General features: G+C 47.3%; 1 protein-coding gene across 5 annotated transcripts in view; it reads left to right on the top strand.

Moving 5' to 3' along the window:
* Window positions 1–26,190, top strand: part of htr4 (5-hydroxytryptamine receptor 4) — an 88,053-nt gene that overhangs the window by 18,830 nt on the left and 43,033 nt on the right. For 3 of the 5 annotated variants that reach the window (XM_040174728.2, XM_040174730.2, XM_040174729.2), the window contains exons 2-3: window positions 7,120–7,198; window positions 24,347–24,460. In XM_040174728.2, the coding sequence (XP_040030662.1) occupies window positions 7,131–7,198; window positions 24,347–24,460 (182 nt within the window). In that variant the 5' untranslated portion in view covers window positions 7,120–7,130. The remainder of the gene's footprint in view (window positions 1–7,119; window positions 7,199–24,346; window positions 24,461–26,190) is intronic. The other 2 variants (XM_040174731.2, XM_040174732.2) reach the window with 1 other exon arrangement.

The following is a 26,190-nucleotide window of genomic DNA, read 5'->3' as shown; positions in this document are numbered from 1 at the left end:
TCAGTTTTCCCAGGAGGGGTAGCAGGGTTGTGGGACGGATCAGCATGGTTCTAAACTGCGTGCACAGGACTTGGATCGGGTCTTTGCCGCCCTGAGTGCACGATGCAGCAAGAGGCAAAACGCCTTTAAAGACGTACGCAAAGGATGGCGGCTGCATTAAGGGGCGTGGCCTTTGTCTGAAGGAAGAACGTGATCGCTGTGGTCAATGATGGATTTCCAGTCCATTGTGTCCATTTGGTGTCAAACCAGTAGACTGTAAACCCTCCGAAAACGTTCTTAAAAATTAGGATCTTCCTCATCAGGAATCTATAGCAACTTCCAAAAGTGAGTCTTAAAATACACGTAGCACTGATTAAAAAAAACATAACTGAAATGAAAGCCCCTTGATTACATTCAGTGTCCCTGCTGTAGAAATAGACCATCTTCTCCCCTGATGCCCCTGGTTATTTATATCGTTCATTTAAAATGATTGCGATATTTTTATATTATCAGCGGTAACAGTTGGCGGAGGGGAATCCTCCCCCAGTGGGGGTCCAGCACAGGTTCACAGTCTGGGGGGGGGGGGGGGGGTGATCTCCCCGTCAGGTCCTGGTTGAGCTCGTTGTCCCCTGACGGAGACCGACTCGGGTCGCCTCCCTCGACAGTGTGTTCTGCAACGAGGCCTAATGGGCCTGTTAGTGAGGAGACCGGCAACAGATGGTGTGTGTGGGGGAGGTGGGGGAGGGGGGGGGTTCATGAGTGGGGGGCAAACCCACACAGCTGGATCGTGACAAACATATTCTTCCGGCTAATGTTAATCGTATCAAAAGCTTTTAGGATGAGATTTTGTTAGAAAACGCTTTAAATGTAGACGGGAGATTATCAACATTAAAGTAGGAAACCACGTCTTGTTCTCTCCTTCATTCAGGCAGTTTTATTAAACGTCCTTCTGTGCCAAAATGCAGGGATTGTCTGAAAAAAGAATCTACACTAACATACCATGAAGGTTAACAATCATCTTGTTTAGTCATGTTTATCTGCAGGCCCAACGTTTACTCTACTTTTAGCTCCTGTTTGGTCGCCACCAACTCCAGAGGATTAAAGAAAATCTTGATTTTCGTTGCAAGGTTTTGCGTTTTATTCGAAGGCCAGTCTTTAATATTCTGCTGTTCTTAGACTGAAACCCAACTGATCAAAGGTACTAAATGTTCTACGCTGATTCACAGTCAATTCCACAATAAACCTTTTCATCCCAGTCCATGTTAACCAAATCTCTGAATAAAAATTAAGCTTACGAAACCACAAAAATGTAATTAGCTGTAATAATGGTGTCGCATCCAACCACCAGACTTATTCCCATATGAACTGCGTGTGTAATCGGCTGCTTCGGAGGCGCTGAAGGCCGTGTTGCATTGTGTGTAATCTCATGGCTTCGGTCCCGCTGGGTGTTTGCCCCGTCGTGCGCCGTTGAAAGATTCATGAGACTGGCAGAGTGCCCGAGAAAATTTGAGAAGGAAGCATTTCCACGGTCTAAATGTCAAGCGCCTCATCTCATTAACGCCGTTGGACCCCCCCCCCGTTGCGCATGAAAGCAGCGGCGTAGCGCCATGTGTCGGTCGTGACGCTTGACTCCCGAGCGCCCGGACTCAAGGAGCTCCTGCTGGCGCCCGGAGATGTAGACGGATGCGGTCGGCTCACCAGGCTGCTGCTTGGAGGATGAAATGAAACCTGGAGGACACTAATAAAGAGCAGGACCTTCAGCCAGCAGGCAGCTGTTCGTGTCCAGATGTTTTAGACGTGTCTTCCGTAGCTAACTAACACCAGTTATGTCATTCTTTTAACAAATGTACTCCTTCTAAACGCAAACCTCAGTCTTTTCCCACTCAGCAAGTAAACCTCGTTTGGGAGATCATTTTGAAAAGACACGTTGACCAAGCGTCCGTATTTGATGCGTTTGTCTTTTAGGTTTCCGAACTACAAAGACAGGCTTTCACGTGCAATTAGACACTTTTAAACACGTTATGAGACATCTATCCTTTGCTCAAATGAAAGATCTCCAACTCAACTCCTCAGCTGATTAATTACTAACGAGATCAACAATCTTAATTGATAATTGACTTTAGGTTAATTTAGAGCCAACAGAAATCTAATTAAAGTTGAGTTGTTTGACCTCAAACTGAGTGGGTAGGTTTCCTTTCCTGGTGAATTAGGATGCGTTAGACTCTGAGAAGCTGCAGATTGACCTTCAGATCTTCCCACCCACTGAGTATCGATTCAAAAAATGTCCACTCACATTTCTATCGACGTCTGTGGCTCCGCCCACATCTTCAGAGCCATCTTCAATTAGCTTCAATCCAAAAATGGATTAATATTTGACTCAGAACTGTATTTTCAGAAAAGAGAAAATGCTAAAACAACAATTTGGTCCCCATTAGCCACCAAATCTCAGTAAAAATAAATAGTAAAAATAATTTTTTGTTTAGACGTTGTCCTACATTAGCACAACAAAGGAAGATATTTAGTCTCCACGTTGTAAATATCAACGCTGTAGGTGTAATATTATTCTGACAAATTGTGGATTGTGGAAACATTGGATTTTTACAAAAGATGATGTGTTCACCCCATTGAGTCCATTTGAAAGACGTCAAAGATGACTAAACATTGTGCGGTTTATCACCCAAATCTGGACTTGTTTCATAATAAAGTCAAAGCGCTCTTTTAGATTATCCGCAGCACGGTGTGTGCCATTAATGTAATGGCAGCTTTCAATCACTTTTTCTTCCGATTGTGGTCCCTCCAGTGGGAGCGCTTTGTGATTTGAGACGAGCTTCTCCTCCTGCTGGCTTATGTATTCTGATGTGATTGAATCATAAGTCTCTCTGGAAAGATGTCTGATCTATTTGTCTCTCGTTCTGTCCACATCGCGTGCAAATCTTAATCCGACAAAATTCAACAGAATTTTTTTTTTATGCTCTTATATCTTAAAAATCAATTTCTTTAGTTTGTTTTTTCAATTTCTCTAACACAAACAAATAAACTTAGTTTATGGCCAAAACGTACAAAGGATTTGCTAATGTGTACACACACAAATACACAACCAGAGGATTGTGCAGATGTGGTCTGCAAGTGCTTTTATTGTGAAACTTGCCTTTCACAATAAAAGCACTTGCACTGTGGACCTGGTCTGCGGCTCGGGGTGCTGGTCGGAGTTAGGGTCTCCACATGGGAGCATAAATATGAATATGTGTGTGTGTGTAAACCTGAGGGAACAAACATCACCGGTCGGTATCAGCTGCCCTCTAACGGGCCGGCACCACGCCGTCCCAAACATCTGGTTAAACCTTTAGTCCACCTTGTTAAAGCCCCTCCATTCGGACCGGTGGTCCTTCGAATGCCGACTGGTGCACATTACCACCATCGACACGTTCTCCCCTTCAGAGCGGCCGTCTTTACCTGTAATGTCAAACAGCTCTGATGAGTCGTAGCGAATAAACCTCTTGACAGAATATTTCTGTCCACTTGCAACAAAGCGAGGGGCCTTTTGTGGCGACTCTGCCTGGGTTTTTACCCACAATGCAGAGCGAGCCGCTAAGAGGTTTTCCACGCGGCCGCAGCAGGGCAGGAGGGCAGGGCGACTCATTGCAGTAGAGTACCAGCCTGCCGCTAGTACTTCTTTTCAGGCGTCGTACCGGAACCTGTGTAGTCTGAGTCGCTTCTCAAGGCAGAAGTGCATTAAAATGCAGCTATTCAACTTTATCGTCTCCGCCTGCACAGTTTTTAACCCTCTTCTCTTTGTTTTTCCTCCTCCTGCGATTTTTTTCTTTTTCTTTTCCTCCATTAGTTCATCAAGCTGTCATCGGTTCCCTCGTGGTTCACCTGCCCCTCCTCTCAGTGGGACTGGATGAGAGCTGACAGCCCCCCCGCCTTCCCCCACCCGAGGCCCCGTCCATTAGCTCTGGCATGCGTGTCTATTATGGAACGGGGACGCAAAGACCGTAGCAGGGAGAGTTTTTAGTCTGGTGGCAAATCCGTCTGATATAATAATCTGTGCAGGATTATCGCACATGTGTAGGAAGAAGGTGGGAAAATCACAGCGTGAGCTGATATTCGTCCCTCACACATTCCTGTATATTAGTGATCTCAGTTTCTTATTTAAAGGGCTCCGGTTTGGGTTAATATGTAGGAGGACGGCAGTTTCTAAGTGATGATATTAACAGTAAATGCGGGTGCACGATGCAAACATGGTCCAATTGGTTCTGTTGGTCGGCACAGATTTTGCAACAATTGCTATTTTCGTTGGAAAAGCAAATCTTTATGCAAAATGTTGCGTTACTCCTGATCCAATGAACGCACTATATGTTACTGGGTAATGTAATGTATTTCTTAACATCAGCAATTGCAAAAATCAATGTTGATTGCATTTGTTAAGGATATTGCAACATATTATCAGCTTAGTTTTGAATTATTTAAATTTAAATTTAAGTAGGTTGTTTAGCATACAATGCATTTGTTGTACTTGTGCATAGTGAAGAAATATTTATGATATTTCCTTATTTTCAATATATACAACGTAGCTGTAGAAAAGGATAGGAATGTAAATACATATATTTCCATTCAAGGTACAAAAGTTCCTCATGCAAACTACGGGTTTACTAACAGAAAGATGTGCGTTTATATCAGCAGCACTAAATGGTTATATTATATTCAGAGACGCCATAACGTCTGTGTAGTGGAGCCACATCTAGTCCCCCCGCTGGTACCAGGTGGGGGCCGACAGATTGAGCGCGATGGAGACTCAGCCAGTGGACGTGATGATGGTGAACGTCGGGTTTCATTCTCACTTACCAAGCAGTTGTCCCATTGTCAAGAACTCATTTAAAATAATTCTCTTTCAGTGGCTTCTGAAGGTCACAGGTCATCGTAGAGGGAAGTTTATTTCTATGCCGCAGCTCATGAACACCGCAGTTCACTGCAAGAGCACGTTGTAAAAGGCAATGGGAGGTGACCAAAGGGATTGAATGGCAAAACAATGGAGAGTAAAATAACAGCTAAAAAACAAACAAAAAGAATCCTCGTGGATTCAGATTGAAGAGGAAATGTACAATGCGTTCAAACATCACTGCTGTGACTTGGTTTGCAAGCCGGGGTTCATCTTCTCCCAACATGTAGACATCACAGGTTCATCCTCTACAAGCATGACGGAGGCGTAAAGAATCGCTTTGCTCCGACGCACCTTCTGCATCCACATCTTTAACTCCACACAGACGCACACTCCGGTACGTCTTATGGATTTGCATGAGCCTGTGTTCGTGTGTAGAAGGCCACGTCCACCAGTATCTGAGGATGAAGTCTCCTGACAGGCAACCGTATGCAGTTGTACATGAAGATTATTCAGCAGGACACTCTCAGAAGCCATTGTGCGCAAACCATCTACAAAGAAGACCTTTGACCTCTCATCTCCAGCATCCTCCGATTGTCATCTCTTGATGCGATCAAGTTGATCCGTGGAAACACGCCGTTGTTTTAAGTCCCGGAGCTTCATTTGGTGCTCGAGAGTCACTGTCGATTCTGATTATACATATTGGAGAAAAGAAACAGGGGCGGTGCTTTTATGAAGGTCTTCTTCTTTAATCCTAATCCTTCATCCCAAATACTGTCATTTCAAAGATCAAAAGTGAGGACTGCATGATGATGTAAGGGTGTACAATGATAATGGAAACACTGAGGTGTCAGCAAACGAGGAGAGAAAGTGTGATATCATCAAGGACATGCATTTACATAATCACACGTTCTCTTTGACCACCGTCGGTCAATCGCTCGCTTCAGCGTGAGAACCTCACACTCAGATAAATGTTCAAATGTGGGCCGTTTTTAGCTCGCTGCAAGAAGGGACCTCAGATCTTTTTCATACGCGAATCGGGCAAAAAAACAAACGTTTGCCCTTTGCATTATTTTTAGATTTTCCCAATTAAACATTTCAATGAAAGCACCGCGGAGCTGAGACGGGGATGACGGAGGAAAAAAGACTACTCTGAAGTCCCCCGTTTGGCAAAACACACACGATTTAGAAGAACGAAAGAATGAAAATGACAGTTGTCAGCAAATAGAAAAAGGAAATGGTTTCCTGACCATGAAATTGAAAGTCAAATTGAGTCGTGGATTAGGAGACTGGTGACACTCTTGGTTGCAAGGAGAGCTGGTTTAATGACCTTAAAAGTGCAACTAAAGTCCAAGAGGGATGCAGGAAGTCCGTAGTCGTGTCTGTAAATCCATTATTAAACTAATATATGTATATTTTTGGAGTCCGGTGTCTTTGTTAAGCAGCTGGAGCACATGTCACCCATGAAGTAATGCGAGTCGATGTTTACATAGTTGCACGTTTGCTCGCCCGGGTGCATCAGAGTGGAAATCGTTTCAGCCGTTCTTCTGGATGTCTTCTTCTTCACTGTGAGGACAAACGTTTTTTTAGCGATTTTCGTGCCGATTTGACACCAGGAAATGAATCAATGCGGCGTCTCAGTGCTGCGTGAGGCCGCGGGCGCCGGCCTCTGTGCTACTCCTCAGAACGAGGAGGATTTAGTTCCTGCTCTGAGTGTCCACGCCGCTGAGGAAGAACGGCTGTTCTTATTCTCGAGCCTCCTCGCTCTGCCGCCGACTCCCCCCCTCCCAGTCAGCCCGAACCTTGACCTACCTCGACCTCCGCCGCGGACGGCCGCGGGAATGCTCAAATATCCGTGACCTTGTCGCGATATGGAGGCTCGGCACAGCGTCCTGGAGGCATTACTCCGGAGCAGTCGACCTCCGGCGGCTGAATGAAAACCTGCTCGTTTATTGATTTACTTACTCGCCTCTCTCGGGGGGGCGGGAAGACGGGGCCACGGAAGTCTTTTTAGTTTGTCCCCAGCCCGGGGCGTTTGATTTAACGTGAAGCGGCAGCATATACCTTTTGCTGAACCTGGAATCACTGCACACTGGAGCCAACGTAGTCGCCTGTAGATGTCAAATGTCAAAGAAAACTGCTTTATTTCCATAATTCTGATCCGGTTTGACACTTTCATGTTAATGAAATGAGTTAGAAGTTGTGCTCATAATGGAACGAGTGACGATGTGGGCTCGCTAACTGTGATCTCGTGCCTGCAGGGACCCTCTGCATGTATGGTTACATGAACGTCAGCGCTGCAGGCCAGATGCCGGTGATGGAGGAGCTTGTCAGTGAGAGGTGAGGCCGTGCCAACAACAATACAATAACTGGCAGATTTTTGATGGAACACTTGTGTAGTCCAGGTGACAGGATGTTAATGCACGACAAGAAAAAAAGATTGAATGATCAGGAGTTCCCTCTAAAAGGTAATCGCTCATCTAAAGGCGATGCCTCTGAATCACAACACCTTTTATTCTGAAAGTCCTGTATCTCTTAAACTGTATTATACCACTTAACTTACAATAATTGACAATAAGTCATTTGCAACTTTTCACACTTCACTTTTTTTTTTTTTCTTGCAACTTGGCTTCTCAAAAACCTCCAACATTATTTCTGAGTGACGTATGTCACAGATGTCACAGATTAAAGGCTTGCCATTTAAAAAAGACAGTATGTTTATCATTTATACCAACAACAGGATAACTGGTTCCTCCTTCCAAGGGCGAGCTCATCTTCGGCCGCGGAAACGATGGTCCGTTAAGGCGCTTTGCCTCCGTAGTCATCGCGCCCTCGGGCCGGTTGGTCGGATGGAAGCTGCTGGGGAGGAGGGAGGGAGGGGGGGGGGGGGGGGTGTTTGCGGGGGGGTCTGCTCGCTCTGCTCTGAAAAATAAAGTGCTTCCTCCGCCTGAGAAAACGTCTCCTTGGCCCTGAGGGTGCAGACATTTAGATTCCTCTCCAGTCATCAGTGTGAAGGTGCCGTGTGACTGCTCCTCTACTTTGATTAGAGTGAAAGAGACAGAATAAATTCATAAATTAACTCAAACGAGGAAACAAACGGCAACAGAATCCAGCGCTTGTGTGCGTCTCGACTCACTCCGACAAATGTACAAATGCTTGGCTGGGATCAACATGGCTTACTTTCTCCAGAGATAATGTCATCTCCAATGTCCATTGCAATTTATTGCTCCGTGTACATATTGATTATGACGGAGGGGGGGGGGGCGAAGAGGATGGGGGCGTCCCGGAGGCCGAGGAGCAAACGCCAGGTGGTACTGACAAAATAAATAAAAACTCATTTCTGTGCACATCTTTGGTCAGAAATATGAATAGAGGACTGGTTTATTTTTAGGGTTCATTTTGGATTGATTATAGTGTAAACAGAGAGCAGCAGAATGTAAAGAATTATATTCATGACCCGAACAAGAAACACCAAATAACCAATTCCCCCCATATGCTTATCAGCACATTAAACTTGAAGTACATCTTAAATTTGCAATGATGTCATTGTGCAAGTCTGCGTAAGACCTAAAATCCGGGGATGAATGTCGAAGCCAGAGGTTTTAAAAAGAGCAGCAGGGCCGGCTGGTTTATCACATGATTTGCGTTGTGATGTTACGAATGGGAGGCGATTGATTTATAAAAAGCCTCAAGAAGCAACAGAAGAAGAGAAGCAACTCGACCAGCAGGAGCAACACGATCCATGACTCAAAACATCCTGCTGACATCCGACTGTCACATATGCCGCACATTACGCAGCATCCCGTGGCACACTGTCATTCGCCTCGTCAGAAAGAAACAAATCGTTTAAAACAAAGCAGACGTGCAGATAGAATCAAGGACTGAGGCCGTTAAGAAAAAAAGAAACTTTCTGCAGAATCGAATCAAAATGAATTAGCGAGCATCCGTTACTGTTGGGAGAGGGATGGTTTCAATGCAAAGTTGACAACATTAGCATAATTCTCAATCATCAACCCACTAATTCTTGATTAGTGGAAACGGAGCCTGTGCAGCGGTGAGGCGTCTTATCGCTCCTCCGGCATTCATCCAGGCTGCTCGGTTCACTGTGAGCCGGAGTGCGTCCTCTGGCTGGGATGACTCCACAGTTACACCTTTTAACGTCAAGCTATGCTCGCTTTCCTTCATGAGATATTAAATATGTCAGCTATGCGTAATTAGTTTGGGAGCAGCTTTAGATTATGACCCAAATTTTTTAAAAACTCATAAAAAACTTTTTGGATTTTAGACTTTAAAAATGGACAATAATTTACGAACGTATGTATTGAAGAAGACTTGAAACTAGAGATTGAGACCATATAAACATGTTTATTCAGGGAATCAGTCAAGTCAAAGTCGTTCTCCCGTAGACTTCCATAGGACCAGAGGAGTCGCCCCCTGCTGGTCAGCAGAGAACATACATACATTTGTCTTCCCTCAGCAGAATCTGAGGCTGCTGCCTGCGCGAGATGCGTTTTAGGGAGTGTGTCGTCCTTCAAGATGCAGCTCTGAGCCGCAGGATCAAGGAGACGAGGAGGCTCGGGAACCGAGTAATTGAGAAAGGGCGCGGGCCTTCCACTGACTGCTGGGATGACAGAGGGACACCGCACGCGTTTTCGGGGGCAGATCTCATTAAGTCGAGCATCATCTGCCCTTGAAGAAGACCCTGAAATCTCCCCCAGCCAGCGAGAGAAGGAAATACCTCCGCTAATAACGAGGGAGCATTGCGCCGCGGCCGCGTTCGACCGGCACTTACGTTTCACAAGGCAGAACACATCCTGCAACGTAATCGCTCATGTCCTGCAGCACTTCTACGTCCCGCGTCTCCCATCCTTGGACCAGCTAACAGCCCCCTCCGCCCCCCCCGCCTCGCCTCCTCAGGTGTCCTGTGACAGATCCGCTTTTCCGGATGAACGCTTTCAACGAGCATGTTCCAGACGGCGTGAAGCCAAACAGAGGGGGCCGCCCCCCCCCCTCGGCCTCCACTCGCGCTGCTACAGTATGTTTGTCGATTCTTTGCTCGTTCTTTCGCCTGCTCACTCGTTCAGCGTTTATTCACGCTTCCTTCCATGCAATCCATTCATGGGCGTAGCAAAGAGACGGGTAAGTGGCGTAAATACCCCCCCCCCCCCCCCCCCCCGTCTCCCCCAGGTGATGATACCGTCTCTCCTTTTGCAACGTACACGCGCCGGGTGGGTGGGGCGGCTCGCTGTACCCGCTGCATCGCTCAGGGAGGCGTTCATCGGCCTCCATAACAGGCGAGCTGTTCATAGAATCGTCCCGTTGGCTCGTCGAGTCTTTTCTTTCTTTTCTGGCCTCCCAGCCGAGACCCCTCAGCAGAGACTTGGCAGCCGACAGAGTGCACGCGGCTTTTTAGACTGAATAATTCATTCAGCAACTGCTTATGCAACATCGAAAAGAGCTCCCGCATTCACACGTTAAAGAAATAAGCATCTGGATGAGGCTGAGCGTGCACACACACACACACACACACACACACACAAGGCACTTGAAGAACAATGTCGCGAGCCTCATTCAACTTCAGCAGAATCATTTCAGTCAAAATCCCCCCAAAACTGACATCCGTCAAAACTCTGAATCTGTTTTCACTTGTGTGTGTGTGTGTGTGTGTGTGTGTGTGTGTGTTTGTCATCACACAGTGTTTCCAAAGCGTTTCCATTCATGCTTGACAAAGTGATTCATCCCTTCTGTCACTGATATAGCACATATAGCACCCCCCCCCCTTGCCCCCCCCCCCCGCGCGGGTTTTAGAAGACATCCAATGTCCTGCAGGACTTTCAGTTAGTTGTCTTCTTCAACGCATGGCGTCTCCTCCACACATTTTCACTTAATTCTGCAGATTGCTGACACACAGTTTCGCGATGTTCATTTTCTAAAGGGCCTTGTAAATCCATCCTTTTCATTTGTACGTACGTAGCGTTCTGCACAGGTCACCACTCTGCGCTGGCTTCCTGTGTGAGACGTGAGGGGTTGTGCGCGATACTTTCATCTCATTTTCCCGGCCCAACACTCTGAAGGCATTTATCAGCTGCACGCTCCTTCTTCATTCATCATGTCCTTCCCGAAATATCCCTCCCGGGACGGATGAAAAAGAGATTGTAACTGGAGTCGTGTTGTTTCTATTACACGGAGGGAGAAACAAAAAATGTATTGAGACTTTTTTTTTTTTTTTTGCGAGCTTCTCAAAAATCTGCCCTGCTTCCTGCAGCTCCTTCAAGTGCAGAACAATTAGCTGATTTGTGCTGACAAGCGGCTCTGAGCTAAAGTCTGCTCAGTGTTTTCACACAGAGTTGTTCTCTTTGATGCACACATGCTAACGGCCGCTGCAGGGTGTTTGTGATCTTATTCCCAAACACACACAGACTCATTTACAAAAAACAAAAAAACACAGAAACCAAATATGCTCAACGCATCCTCCACTGAACACTGTCCAAACTGTTAAGAGGGTGTCGTGTTTCCTTGAGACATCCAATTCAGTCACCTGCTCTTTTAATCCATGAACTATGAAGTATATGATGGAACCCAAACGGGCGCCGGTGTTTATTTAAAACCGGACCTTTTCCAGTTTTCCACTCGTTTTCAACCCATTTTTTAAAGCAACAAAAAGGCAAATTTAGTCTCCTTTGACGTGGAAAGAATTCCCCCCGTTGGTTTGAAGTTGCTGAAGTGAGGCATAGTAAGGAGGCTCGCTGTTCCTGGACCAAGTGTCCTTGAGCAAGACGCTGAGGTCATCAGGGCCTCACGGTGTGCTCTGATTAGTCGTCTTACAGAAGCAGAAATGTGAGCGTCCGCACCGCAGACAGCAGCTCAAAGTCAAAGTAGCTTTGTGTGTCTGGAATGACACAAAAATGTCCTCACTTTTTTAAAAAAGTCCACACTGTGAAGGTCTCACATTCAAGCTGGTCCTCACAAAGCTGAAGTAGTGAGCGCACACACGTTGACAGTCACAGAAGCACATGCGTCTCCTCTACAACGCAAACAGTAAAACGCCCCACACACACACACACGTTTGTGTCACTGTGTCTCTCTCCTTCTTAACAACATTCTGGACTCCAGGTATTTTTTTTCTCCATATTTCGATGACTCGCTGGGGGAGACGAGGAGCTCTGCTGACACGCCGGTCCCTGCTCAGACCCGGTCCACATTCACACAGCAAATGGCTTCTGGCCTCTTACGACACGACGGACTGGCAAATCCCCTCCGGCTCCGTGGCTGTCTCAACCGGTCCGTGCCATGAGAGCCACCATGCGAGCGTCGGAAAGGAGATGGCGTAAATATAAACGACCTGACGACCTGCTTGAATTTCAATCTCTCCTCTCCTCGTTCTCTGCCTCTATCTCTGCTGCCAAAAGCTCTTTCTACCAGTCCAAAATCGAATCCTCATTCTCTAACCCCAAAAAACTCTTCTCGATCTTCTCCAATCTCCTCGAACCCCCTACCCCTCCTCCCCCCTCCACCCTTCTTCCGGGAGACTTTGTCAACTACTTCACCAAGAAAATAGCTGACATACGCTCCTCCTTCTCAAACCCACCACCTACTTCTCGCGTCCCACCGACCTCACCTCTTTCGCCCTCACTTCCCTCTTTCACCGCCCTCTCTCCTAACCAAATTCTTACCCTAGTAACCTCTGCCCGTCCGACCACCTGCCCTCTTGACCCCATTCCATCACATCTTCTACAATCTATCGCACCTGACCTTCTTCCGTTCCTTACCTTTCTCATCAACAACGCTCTGTTATCTGGCTGTTTTCCCAATTCTCTGAAGGAGGCAAGAGTCAACCCTCTCCTGAAGAAACCCACCCTCAACCCTTCTGAAGAAAACAACTACAGACCGGTCTCTCTTCTTCCCTTCTTGTCCAAAACCCTTGAACGTGCTATCTTTAATCAACTCTCCTCTTATCTCCACTGTAACAACCTCCTTGACCCCCACCAGTCAGGTTTCAAGGCAGGCCACTCTACAGAGACTGCTCTCCTTGCTGTCTCTGAGCAACTCCACACTGCTAGAGCCGCCTCTCTCTCCTCTGTCCTCATCCTTCTGGACCTCTCTGCTGCATTTGACACGGTCAACCACCAGATCCTTATTTCCTCCCTTCAAGAACTTGGTGTCACAGGCTCTGCTCTCTCCCTTCTCTCGTCCTACCTCGATGGCCGCACCTACCGGGTAACCTGGCGAGGATCTGTGTCGGAACCGTGTCCTCTTACTACTGGAGTTCCTCAGGGTTCCGTGCTGGGTCCCCTCCTGTTTTCGCTTTACACCAACTCTCTTGGCGCTGTCATTCGCTCGCATGGCTTCTCCTACCACAGCTATGCCGATGACACCCAACTAATTCTCTCCTTCCCTCGCTCGGACACCCAGGTGGCGGCTCGGATCTCTGCCTGTCTAACTGACATCTCTCAGTGGATGTCCGCCCACCATCTGAAAATCAACCCCGACAAGACTGAACTACTTCTCTTTCCCGGAAAAGATTCGCTTACCCAGGACCTGACAGTCAACTTTGGAAACTCTGTGCTAAGGCCCACTTCGACTGCTAAGAACCTCGGCGTCACACTCGACAACCAACTCTCCCTGACTCCCAACATCACTGCGACAACGCGATCCTGTAGATACACGCTCTACAACATCAGGAGAATACGTCCCCTTCTCACTCAGAAGGCAGCGCAGGTACTGATTCAGGCTCTTGTCATCTCCCGCCTGGACTACTGCAACTCCCTCCTGGCAGGTCTCCCTGCCACCGCCATTCGACCTCTGCAGCTCATTCAGAATGCAGCAGCTCGACTGGTCTTCAACCTTCCGAAATTCTCCCACACTACTCCACTCCTCCGCTCTCTTCACTGGCTACCGGTGGCCGCCCGCATCCAGTTCAAAACACTGGTGCTCACGTACCATGCTGTGAATGGATCGGGTCCAGCTTACATCCAGGACATGGTCAAACCCTACATCCCAACCCGCACTCTCCGCTCTGCATCTGCAAAACTACTCGTCCCTCCCTCACTGAGAGCAAAACACTCGACTAGGTCTCGACTCTTCGCTGTCCTTGCGCCGAAATGGTGGAACGCGCTCTCTGAAGACATCAGGACCGCAGAGAGCCTTCACATCTTCCGCCGCAAACTAAAGACACACCTCTTCAGACTCTACCTCGACTAAAGACTAACAAATTGCAGCACTTAAATTGTACTTGTGACGTCACTCATCTATAGCAAATTGTAAATTCGCTTATTTGAGGAAATTGCACTTTCTTGTTTCTTGTTCTCCTGAGTTTGTACCCTATGGTTGAATGCACTTATTGTACGTCGCTTTGGATAAAAGCGTCAGCTAAATGACATGTAATGTAATGTAATGGATTAGTGTCATGTCTCTCGGGCAAAGCGGTGCACGTGCAACACTCCTGTATGTGTTGGTTTTGTCATAAAGACGGAAAGGACAAAGTGGGACACCGAGGAACTATTTACAGTTTCACCTAAATGAATTGTCACCTTCTGACGCAACACAAGCATCTCAAACATTGTGAGGAAGCAGCACGGAGTCGTCTCACATTCAGCTGACCCACTTTACTGTGGAGTTCATTTCGTGTTCGTCGTGTTCAGATTTGTTCGTTCGTGGAGGCTTAACATTTTCATTATGAAAATGTTCTCAAAATCTAAAATGTTTCCATAATTTAAGCTAAGCCAATTAATTTAATTGAGTAAAAATACTATTTTAGATTAAATATTGCAGCGCATTTGTTGTCATGACCTTCTAATCAATTCTACAGCTCATCATGTTTATTGTTTCATCAGCACACTGCGGTAACTAAGCAACGAGGGGGACACATGCAATCTACGGCAGAGGAAGAAGCATCGTGAGAAACTAACGCATCAGTAAGAAAAGTACAGGAAAGTTCAACGTTGCATTTGATTCATTTTGAGCGTCGCGGCGAAGCCCAAACCCTCCCAACGGGGGGGGGGTCAGCGGATTAGAGACCCTCACAAGCACAGTTACACAAACGTGTGGCGTGTTTGGAGTAAGTGGATCTTAGCAGGAAGCTGACTCATTCTGGCACGTGTGTCTGTGTGTGTGTGTGTGTGTGTGTGTGTGTGTGTGTGTGTGTTAATTTGTCCCATTAACACAGTAAATGCGACACTTGAACAAAGACGGCGGGCTGGCGGGGGGGGAGGCGGGGGTTCTTGTTTGGATAAAAATAATTGGAACTATCAATCAGAATTGGGCCTCAGTGGAGGAGAGACCGGGAGGAAACACTCTTGGGGTTAAAGGTTCACTTCGCCCGATTCATTAGAACAACTCGGTGTCTCACAACCAGCCCCATGCTGTGGTTTGAGATGTTCCAGGAACCACAATGAAAGTGGGAGAATTCCTTTGGAAGGCGTAACATGCAACATCGGCTCTAAGAAGTAGGTTGCCGTGAACTTTAACCGCATGGTGACAAGAGAAAAGTTTAAGTTTGAGTGGATTTAATGTTTTCTATGCGTGTGCAGTCGAGTCACGGCAAAGAATCAATGTAACACTTTGCTTTTTTGCTTTTAAATGATGAATCTCAACACCCGTGTCAGTGAGCACCCGTCCCTTGCCGATACAATAATCCCTCAGGGACACGTTTTGTCTGCTTTAACCCCGTATTCCTCGTTGATATTTGAAGGCCGGTCTGAGTTGAGTGACGGACTGAAGTGGGTCAGTCAAACCACCTTTTTATGTCAGCTTGACTTCACGTCGTGTCTCTCTTTCCCTTCATGAGCGTCTCAGTGTCTCCGGCTCTTTGATCTGAACTTACTTACTTAGTTTTCCGGGCTCACCAAATCCGGTACGGGAATCCCTACGGCTAATGTGTGCAGGCGGTGTTGCACTCGGATCTTAAGAGCCTTAGCGGACGTCCGTCCCGAGGCAGAAGACTCCAAAACCTCCCAGAGTCCCAAAAACAAACCAGGAGGGATCATCACACACACACACACACCGGCTCTGCTGGGGTTTTAGTTTCATATCCCCCCCCCCCCCCTTTATAGGGATTTGTACATGAAACACAACTTTTAAAAATGAGCTTTCACTCAATTTCCCAAACTATTTCATTCTTTTCACTTCTTTTTTTTTTTGGCGTCAGCTGCGAAGAGCAGATAGAAAAAATGTCACTGAGCAGATTTGAATCCGATCCAGCAGAATAATTACACAGCTTAAGCTCATCTCTGCCTGCCGAACATTAAAGGCATGTTTTTAGGTTGAGTGACGGAAGAGGCGGGTGAGGTATCGTCAATAGGCGTTGTTTTGACACAAAGTCCCGGAAGCGTCGGAGGCCTGCTCACAAGATGCTTTTTTACCATTTAGTTGAATTTCACAAATAAACACAAACACAGTAAATTAGTCATGAGATTGCAACACAAATGGAGCCCTCCTGATGCGTCTGTGAACCGAGCGATGGATGAAAGGCGGAATTTTGGGACATTTTTTATATCATAGAACGTTAAAATCTCTTTGGCTTATTTTCATTAGAGAAGACGTTGATCGTGAGCCGAGGAAACCAAAATACTGACTTATTTCTGGGAATTACTGAGCTTTACTCTTACTTACAAGACCTGATACTTGACACCAAAGATCAAACTTATTCACTTACTTATTCAAATATTTTGAATCCACGCCGTTTTAAATAAACCGCTGCAGCAGTTTAACCCCCGGAAAAAACATTTGCGGTATTCTCCTGAGTTAGAAGTTGTGAATAACAACTTTTTTAGCGCGACGAATTCGCCTTTAATTATGTTCAGCAATCATTCACTAAAAGCTCAAAACCCCACAGGCGCTCCTGTCTCTCTGCATCTTCTCCTTGAGAAAAAAAGTCAGAGTGTACGGCCTCACCTACGGAGCACGTCTCTCTCTGATGGGGCTGATGGGGGTGGGTGGGTTGGGGGGGTCGGGGGCGGTTGGAGGTTCACGTGTCTCAGTGCCGTCTTGGTACCAAACAGGTTTCCGCGGTTTCATTACGGAGCGAAGCCAGTGAGCCGTTGGTAATTGGAGGGGAGATGGACGTGCTACCAGAGGAGTGAGTGGATGGAGCTGAACTCCTTCGCGAGGTGGGGGAGGGGGGGTGGAGTCGCGGGGGGGCTTTTGGGAAGCGGCCGGTTTCAGCCTTCACGGAGAAACCGTGGCTGAAGACAATTTCCCCACAATCACTGAGGCGGAGGCGGCGGTCCGATGACTTTTCTGATGCGGCTTTGAATCAGGACTGAAATTCATCAACGGCAAAAGAAAAGTTTAGTTCTCTTCTGACCGAAAAAAACAGCTCTGGCTCCTTTTGGGGAGATGGAGGAGTCGGCGAGTCGTTGCAGGTAACCGTAGAATAAAGCTCAGAGCCTTTTGCCACCGTTAGCTGAGGCACCAATAAGCTGTTTCGTTTCCCAGCAGACTTTCAACAATTTCTCAACGATATTTGTTACATTGTCGCTGAACTCGATGTTGCCGGTTGTGTTTACACGAGGACGCGCCCGACATATTAGTGAACCTGATGCCGCAATAAACACCGACGTCTCCCTTTCCCCTATTTCTTTCTTTACACACCAACTGGACGTCGCCGACTTGAATGACTTTCATCTTGTTGTTGTTGTTGTTGTTGTGTCGCGTGAACCCTCGACTGGACACAGCTGAGGAGGCCCAGGTGGAAGCAATCGGGGTCGTCTCACGGGAGGGAAGCATCAAACAGGAAGGATGATTAAGAAATGAGGTCATTATTAATGAGGAATGGGCTGAGCTCAGCCGATTTCAGGGGACTTTCATGAATATTCACTGAAGTTGAGCGTGACTCATCGTCCTAAACAGATCTCAGTCATTCCAGACGGCGTTCACGCCTCTCCGGCGCCAGAACGCGGACACGTACTGAATTCATCCGAGGCGCAGAGCCCGTCAGACCTTTGTCCGGCCGGCTGGACGTTGGAAGCTGACAGCGCCCTGACTCAGGGAATCCGTCCTGCAAACACAACGAGCAACGTGAGACTTCTTCTGAAATGCCCAGAAATAGCAAAGCGCTCGTGTCCGCGGCTGCTCCTCCGACCCGATCCCACAACAGGAAGAACCGCCTTTACGCTCCTTCGGACGCTTTATGATTTACACTGAATAGAAGCAACGGTGAAATGTGTAGTTCACATCACACGTGCATGTGTTAGAAGCATTGTGTGTGTCTGCGTGTGTGTGTGTGTGTGTGCGTGTGTGTGTGTGTGTGTGTGTGTGTGTGTGTGTGTGTGTGTGTGTGTGTGTGTGTGTGTGTGTGTGTGTGTGTGTGAGAGAGGAAGAGAAAGGTAGAGGAGTGACTGGGTTGTGACTGACATACAGATGAGTGTGTGTGTGTGTGTGTGTGTGTGTCTGGTGCCTACGGGGCTTTCCCCCTTTTTTTTAACGAGATCCCGTTTTATTTTCCCCCCGTGGTTTGTGTGATTCTCCTACAGTTTGTGCGTCCACGCGGCGCTGTGTTGACTCGGCTCTGCTTCTGGGAGGTGGAATCGATGATGGCGGGGAAGCTTTCAAATATTGACGGCCGGAGGAGTCGATCTGAGGAGCTTCAGGCCGTTTGTGGTTTTAACACTGCAGGAGGTTACGGGGGGGCTCAGAGAGTTAAATGACATGTCAATCCGGAGAGACTTGTTGAAATTTGAACAATGCTTTATTATAACAGGCATAATATGATATTGGCGGCACGGTGGTGGTTAGCACCGTTGCCTCACAGCAAGAAGGTCCTGGGTTCGATTCCGCCCAGTGGCCTTTCTGTGTGGAGTCTGCATGTTCTCCCCGTGTCTGCGTGGGTTCTCTCCGGGTTCTCCGGCTTCCTCCCACAGTCCAAAGACATGCTCTGGGGATCAGGTTAATTGGGGACTTTAAATTGCCCGTAAATGTGTGAATGTGAGTGTGAATGGTTGTGTGTCTCTGTGTAGCCCTGCGATTGGCTGGCGACCAGTCCAGGATGTACCCTGTCTATCGCCCGAAGTTGGCTGGGATGGACTCCAGCCCCCCCGCGACCCTGTGTGCAGGATAAGCGGTTTGACAATGGATGGATGGATGGATGGATAATATGATATTGCAAGTTGTTTGGGGCTTGGACTCCATCCTGCCGCAGGATAGACCCGGGGGCCGGGCTCCGTGGTAGAGCCCAAGTTGCATAACTCTCCTGCTATGCCAGGTTCTGCTGTAGATTGGAGGTGTCAGGGTGGTGGCGGGTCACCTTTGCAGCGTGCTGAACTGACAGCAAAAGAGAGAACAGTTTTTAACGTTTGCCTGCGCCAATGCGATTGGTTTACGGTACCGACCCCCACTCCTGATACTACCCGACCCCGCCCCTGATCAGCTGGCCGTGCCCCCCCCCCCAGGGAGAGACGAGGCCACCAGGGAGCGGCACAGCCTGTCCAGTCTTCCTGACTGAATTTTCGCCTAAGCTTCATTTATAATCACGGGGACGGGTGCAGGTAAAAGCTTTTGGGCCGATATCGTTGAGCTCGCGGCTGCTTCCAACATGGAGGTTAAATGTCAGGTCCTTGTTTGTCATTTTGTGGCAACGTTGTGCTTCCTGACTGTCATTGATTGTCGGTTGTTAGTTTTCTGTAAATACTGTAGCTGAGATGTCTGACATTAGAAATATGAAACCTGATAAAGTAATTATATCAAATCGGTTGCAAACGCAACTATCTTAGAATCTTTGGTAAAACAAAAGTGAGTTATTTCATTTTCCACAAACTCTGCATTATAAATCGAGTTATAAATAACTGCAGGCTTTTGACACAACATGAACTCCTGCGTGACAATTAGATGACCTAGCGGTAGCACTCGTTAGCGCTGAAGGTTGGGACTGGACATTGGACTTGTATTTTGAAGGAATAATGGCTTGTCACATTCTCTCATTACACAGGAAACTAGAACCACAGCAAGAACACAAGGTCAGAGTTCAAAACCGGGGGTTATGTTGACAAGCCGTGTTGTTGTGCGCCTGCCGGTGTTTCTTTAGTTTGACTTTCCTCATTAGCGCTCAGCAGGCAGACAAAAAGACACCGGGGCCGGTCACTCCCCTCGCTCGCTGTGTTCGTCCCACTACGAGCTCTGAGAGCAACAACACGGGTTTGAATTTCATTTGTCATTTGGAACCGCCAGCAACACCTTCATGCTCCCAGAAGCTTTTTAACCGCCGACACTTTTGAAGCAGACGGTGTTTCGTTCCTTTTTTTTTTTTATTCCGATGCCGTTGGGAAAACCTTCTTCTCCGAGGCGAGGCGAAGACAACAGAGACCCACCGGGTCGAAACCTCAGTTTGACCCCTCGGCTCGGAGGAGAGGAGCAGTCGCTCAGAGAGAAATTGATCTTCTGGGACTTTTAAAACTGACGGCGGGTAGAAGAGCAAAGGCCGGACCGACAGTTTGTAGGCGGGCGCCTTCTCCGAGACCCAAACACCACGTCAACACTTGATTGGCAATTCAATACGTCTGCTGTAAGGTGTGTAGTTTCAGGTTTGAGGCGGAAAAAAACGATAAATGATGTTTGATTTATTGATCCTGATGCTGGTGGGGATTTTATTTAAAAAGATCGCGTACATGGGTTGGTTTCCATTCTAGGGACTGTTTATTTTTATGTCCATACATTTGCGGTTTGAGATGGATCCAGATGTGAACGAAAAAAAAGTCATTCAGTCTCCAAAGTATTCTTTTATTTTCATTTCATCCTCAGACTTTTAATCACTGAGTTATTTAATTGAAAGGTTGTGTGAGAACCCAGCGATCCCACTCAGCGGGGGAATCTGTCGTGACCCAGCCGTCCATTTTGACACATTTCCCTTGTTCGTGATGCTGAGAAGCGGCGTCGGGTACCAGAGTAGACGTCTGCATAATAGCCGGCTTGTCCCTGCCTGCTGGGAGGGAACGCCGGGTCCCAACTGCTTTTGTTTGCAATTAGGGATTCCCACTCAGGCCATCAGCTCCAGCCAAAAGGTCTTGGTTTTTTTGGGGGGCGAGACGAGGCCACTCCTGCTGATAAGTATCTGATGTGTAAATAGAAAACAGATTGGAATGTGGGAGAACGGTGAGATCTGGTCATTTTGGGATGAAGAACACTTCATCAACATCGTCATCATCACTCTGTTATGGGAAATGTGGTTTCGTCAAACTGATGCGGCTAAGAAGCAGTTAGCGTCCTGTTCAGCAGTGGTCATCCCGTCCTTCATTTAAGAAGGTTCAAAGGCGCATCAGAGGCCTCTGTGCACTCAACTCTGCGTGATGTTCCTTTATCTTGAAGCTTGGATTTTTTTTATATTATTTAATTAACTATACCGTCTGCTTAAATAGAGCGTCGCTCCAGCAGTTTTCTGCTTGTAATTTTAATTAGGGAAGCATAAATTAAGGACACATTTTCACTCCCGAATCATCAAATACTGATGCTCGGCGTACATTTTTGATGAGTCAGGCATGTCGTGTTGTTACATTCATAGTGTCTTCCGACTTACTTTGTTTGAAGACTTGCTTACACATCAAAACGACTCGGGAGAAGATTGTGGTTTGTTTCTGGAATCAGTATATTTGTTACGTGAAAAATAACTAGCGTAAATAAGTGAAATCACCGGTGCATCGGTGTCAGTCTGAAGAGTTGGGCGTGAAACCAGGTGGAAAAGTGCAGCAGAAAGATACAAACTTTGAGTTAAAATGAGCGAATGGCAAGATGATATAATAAGATAAGACTGGCTGCACATTTTAAAGACGTCATCTGCAGTCGGGAGAGTGAGCCACGGTGAAACTAACACACTTCTGTTGTCACTTGAGGAGAAAATTAAACTTAAATTAAAATGAAATGCAGTGAACACGTCCGGTTGACGTAATGCGTCGGTACGGAGCCACTGGGGTGCTCAGTCAGACTCTTCCAGGCCATCTGTGCGGACCACCGGGAAGTCAAACGTGGCGTTTGGATCCAATCAGCACTTGACACGGAGCCGCTCTGAGGGCTTAAGAAGAGCTGCGATGCCGAAGATATTCTGAGGCAGAGGAGGGCGTCTCTTTCCCCTTCCTGTGGCAGCTAACATTACATTTTCCCTCTCCCTTTTTTTTTTTTTACCTCACCTTAAGCAGAGGTATCAACATCACTCAGCCCCTAAAAAAACATGTGGGAATAAAGCCGATGATGTGTGTGTGTGCACAGGATAATTGATGAGAATCCAATGACAAATTGGTGATTTTTAAAGCTTAAAGCTCTGGAGACGGCGTTTCCCCCATCAATCCTCATCTGGCCTTAATTGGCGCTGCCGGCTTCCTGATTGCGCTGCAAAGGTTCAGCTTAGCCGCAGGTCAAAGTTCACGGGTATCAAGAGTTACCACTTCTCTGTTTCAGCTCAGTCCTCCCTCGGTAGACCTCCGGCTCCCGAGTTCCTGCAAATCTCCTCCACAGTCACACCGGCTTAAGAGCAAATGAAAGTATGCGGAGAGAGAGAGCGCCGCGCACATCTGGGAAATCAGGTCCCAGCGCATTGTTCAACATCTCACCTGTCAGTGCGTCGGGTCTTTGCTTAGCGAAGCACAAACCCGGCACACAGAAGCCTGAGAGGAATGCGACGCATCGTTGGAGGAATAACACATTTAGGTGACGCTGAATGAAAAGCACGGCCCGGATAAATAATTCAAATAACGCAGGATCATAAAAGAGGATTTGATAAACACCTTTCACACTTTTTTAGATCTCTTTTTTTAGTTTACTTTTTTAACGTTGACTTGTCATCGCAGAGCAATTTAAGACCATGTGTGATCCACACGAATACAGTCGAGTTCACGGCCGACCTTTTTACGATTCATGTAACCATGGAAACCAATTGATTTGGTCCCGTGCGCATGGAAACACGGTGGTCACTCGAGTGGAGTGAAAATATTAGACTGTGTGGACGAGTCTGTGAACCGTCAGGTAAACGTTACTGGAATCCCTGACTATTGGTCGAGCGGAAGCCGCTTTAGGACCACTAATGACTGGCGGCTCAAGCGTTGTCGGATCCGTTGCGGGGAAGTTGAGAGCCGCCTTGTTAAAGGTGGTCGCTGCCGCGATCTCACTGGCACCAATGTATCGAGGCCGGACAAATTCAAGATGAAAGAGGATTAGTGTGCTGCTGCAGAGGCCTTTGTAAAGTTGCGTTGGGGGGGCGGATAATGACGCTTCTGCTCAGAAGCTGTCAGCGGCCCGATTTGATCTGATCAGTGTGCTGCCACCACGGATCAAAGAGCCGGCCTCATTTGCACACTATCACTTCACGTCGGAGCCTCAGATGGTGGGAGATGGATCATTTGGCAGATGGGGTCAGAAGTACAGCTCCGCGCTCACTGAGGCGGCCCATTAGCATACAAAGCAAAAAAAAAATAAAGCCACCGATATATCGCACATCTGGAGTGACGTCAGTCTGGCGCTTGAGGGACCACGAGCCTCAGGGGGATTGTTATCGTGACGTATTACCAATGTCAAAGCAGATGAAGCCACCAGAGGCACGCCACTCGCACCGAGGGCTTCGAGCCACAACTCACGCCGGCTGCCGAGACGTGTTGTTGAAGCCGCGCCGAGGTTGTAGTAGACCTGCTGGAGCGGAAATGCAACGCGTGCAGTTTATGGCGTAAAATATATTACGGCTCCTGGTGGTGAATTAGCTTCCATCAGGCCTTCCTTACTTTACTCATTTCAGGGTTGTTTGCTGATGTAAAAGTAGATATTGCCTATTAATGGCCGACAGGCTGGGACCTCATCATAATACTACGTCCCCGTGTACAGGTGGATGCTTGGGTGGAGCTGCAGTATCTTATGTTATCCTCCTATATGAGTGGAAATGCTCCACCTTTGATATTCAAATAAAACAAGGTGACTTTTGGAGGCTGAATAATGGGAGAGGAAATCATCTTTTTATAGTGGTGACAAGAGACGACACAGAAAGATATCAACTCTTTGACATTTTGATGATAGTGGTGAGTTTAAATATATGCTGTAATACATAAAATTATGAAAAAAATCCGTTTTTTAACGTAGCCGTTCCTAATCGAGCACGGATGTGAAATGCACTCTCCTCCTGCGGCCTGATGGTGTTTTCCTGATATAAAAACATTAAAAAAAAGACCATGGACTTCTGGAAATGCATTTTACATGTCATATTTTATGGATTCTCCATCATAGGCTGCTAGTGTTTGGCTTCATGAGCAGCATAAACCTTATTACAAATAAATCCTGCCCTCCGTCTCATGATTAGTTTTTTCTGCCAATAACTCCCTCCGTCCTGAACGAGCGTGGATTTCTCTTTTTTGCTGATGCGACGAAATGTAGGCTGATAAAATCAAATCAAATAAATCTCATCAAAAGTGCAGCTGGACCAGATTGCCTTCTTCTTTGGCCAAAAGCTGCAGCCTGCGGTTCGTCTGTGCAGATCTGAGCTGATGTGTCCTTCTTTTGTCCCCCTTCTTTTTGCTGTTTCCGTAGCGACAGCATGCCAAAGCGGATAGCTCTGATCGGCTTCCTGTCTCTCGTCATGCTGATGAGCATCCTGGGAAACCTGCTGGTCATGGTGGCCGTCTGCAAGGACCGACAACTCAGGTGGGACGGAGCTCCATCTCTACTCTCTTCTCCCGCCGCTTTATCTCCAGCGTTTTTGTCAGATGACAATAGGATCTCACTTCACGACTCGGTGCGGTGAAAATGAATGGTGGCGTCTCCCTGTCGTGTTTGAGGGAGACGGGGACAAGAAACGGACGTTTGTGAGAGAGCCAGGAAGGGGACAGGAATGTAGAAGGTGGATTCCCCCCAAAAACAGAGCACAGAGGGACAGCAGAACGCACACTACAGCCGTGAATCAAAGAATATAAATACACACACAATAGCTTGCATGAACATTCTGTTTTTGTTTGTTTTGTCTTCTTTTCTTTCTGTGGACGGTGAATCCCAATGAGAAACATCCACGTCCCCGGACACAGCGGGTCATCCTGAGGACGGCCGGTCGTCGGGGAGCCGCCGTCATTCATTCTTCTTCTTCTCCTCCTCCTCGTCTTCCTCTGTCCTCATTTCTCTCGTCCCGACTCTCCGGTAGTCGGACTGTCTCTTTGTCGGTTGTTGTGTCTTGTGACGCTCAGGCTGACCGTTGTCCCCGCGATGCTCACATGCAGGTGTGTGTGTGTGTGTGTGTTTGCTGTGTGACGGATGAATGCGTCCAAGAAGGAAAAGCAGGTGTGTTGTTGTGCACGTGGGAATGAAAAGAAAATCCAAATGAGCTTTCATTTTTGTGTATGAATGTGTGTGTGTGTGTGTAATTAAGAACATGGATGAGAGACAAAGTCGCCCCTGTGATGTCTCCCCAAGGAGACGGTGATGATGAGCCATCTTTGTTTGTCCCAGCCTCATTGTCTGTCTGCCCACTGGAGAAAACACACACACACACACACACACATTGAGAGGCAGCCACTGTTTTTACTCCTGGTACACGTGAACTGCTAACGCGCAATTATAAAGAAAAACAGACACACTGCTGCTGCATCGGGGCGTCCCACGGGGGACTGCGTCCCTGTCCAAATATGAAGCGCAGCTCTGAGCACATCATTAAATAACAATGTCGTTTCACAACGTCCGTCAGACAGTTTCGATCGAGCAGGAAACAGACGGCCAGTTTTAATTCAGCAAGCAATTCTTCACCCAGAAAAACACCGCTTTTCAATTCCAATCCCTCACCGCGGGTTCCTCTTGAGTTCTCGGAGGAACCAAAGGTCTTGACGACGAGCGGGTCGCGCTGCTTCACCGTCGGCCTCAGGTGATGAATCTTACCGCCCGATGTGCGAAAACGTAACCACGAAATGGACACGTGAGGCTGGACCTCTGGAGGAAGACGCATGAAAGACGAAGAGGGAAGATCAAGAAGGTGTAAAGAAGATGTCAGCAGCCTTTAGGACAGGAAAGCTGCCAGTAAGAGGGTTTACTCTCAGATAGAGGGGGTCCTTTGCAGGGAGTTGACACCAGCGGGGGGATTCAGAAGGTCCTGCACCGCTCATCAATAACCTCCACACAAACACCTCGTTTCTCTCAGTGTGTCACATTATGTGTGTGTGAGAACAAGGAACACACACACACACACACACATTGTAGCCTTATTCTAGAAGGATTAGGAGGAACATAATCCCTTTTGTTCATTTAAAACAAAATAATCACCGCGCCTCACATCCAGCCATTACATTTTTCCAGCAAAGTTTGCAGCTCACCGACGTTAAAAATAGGTAATAAATAAATGCTCGGACAAAGTTACTACAACACATTTTTCTTTTTTAAATCCTAATATAATG

The sequence above is a fragment of the Gasterosteus aculeatus genome, chromosome 4 (genome assembly GCF_964276395.1).
Source record: "Gasterosteus aculeatus chromosome 4, fGasAcu3.hap1.1, whole genome shotgun sequence".
NCBI lineage: Eukaryota > Metazoa > Chordata > Actinopteri > Perciformes > Gasterosteidae > Gasterosteus > Gasterosteus aculeatus.
The sequence above is the reverse complement of the archived record's forward strand: the minus strand, read 5'-3'. Positions and strand labels throughout refer to the sequence as shown.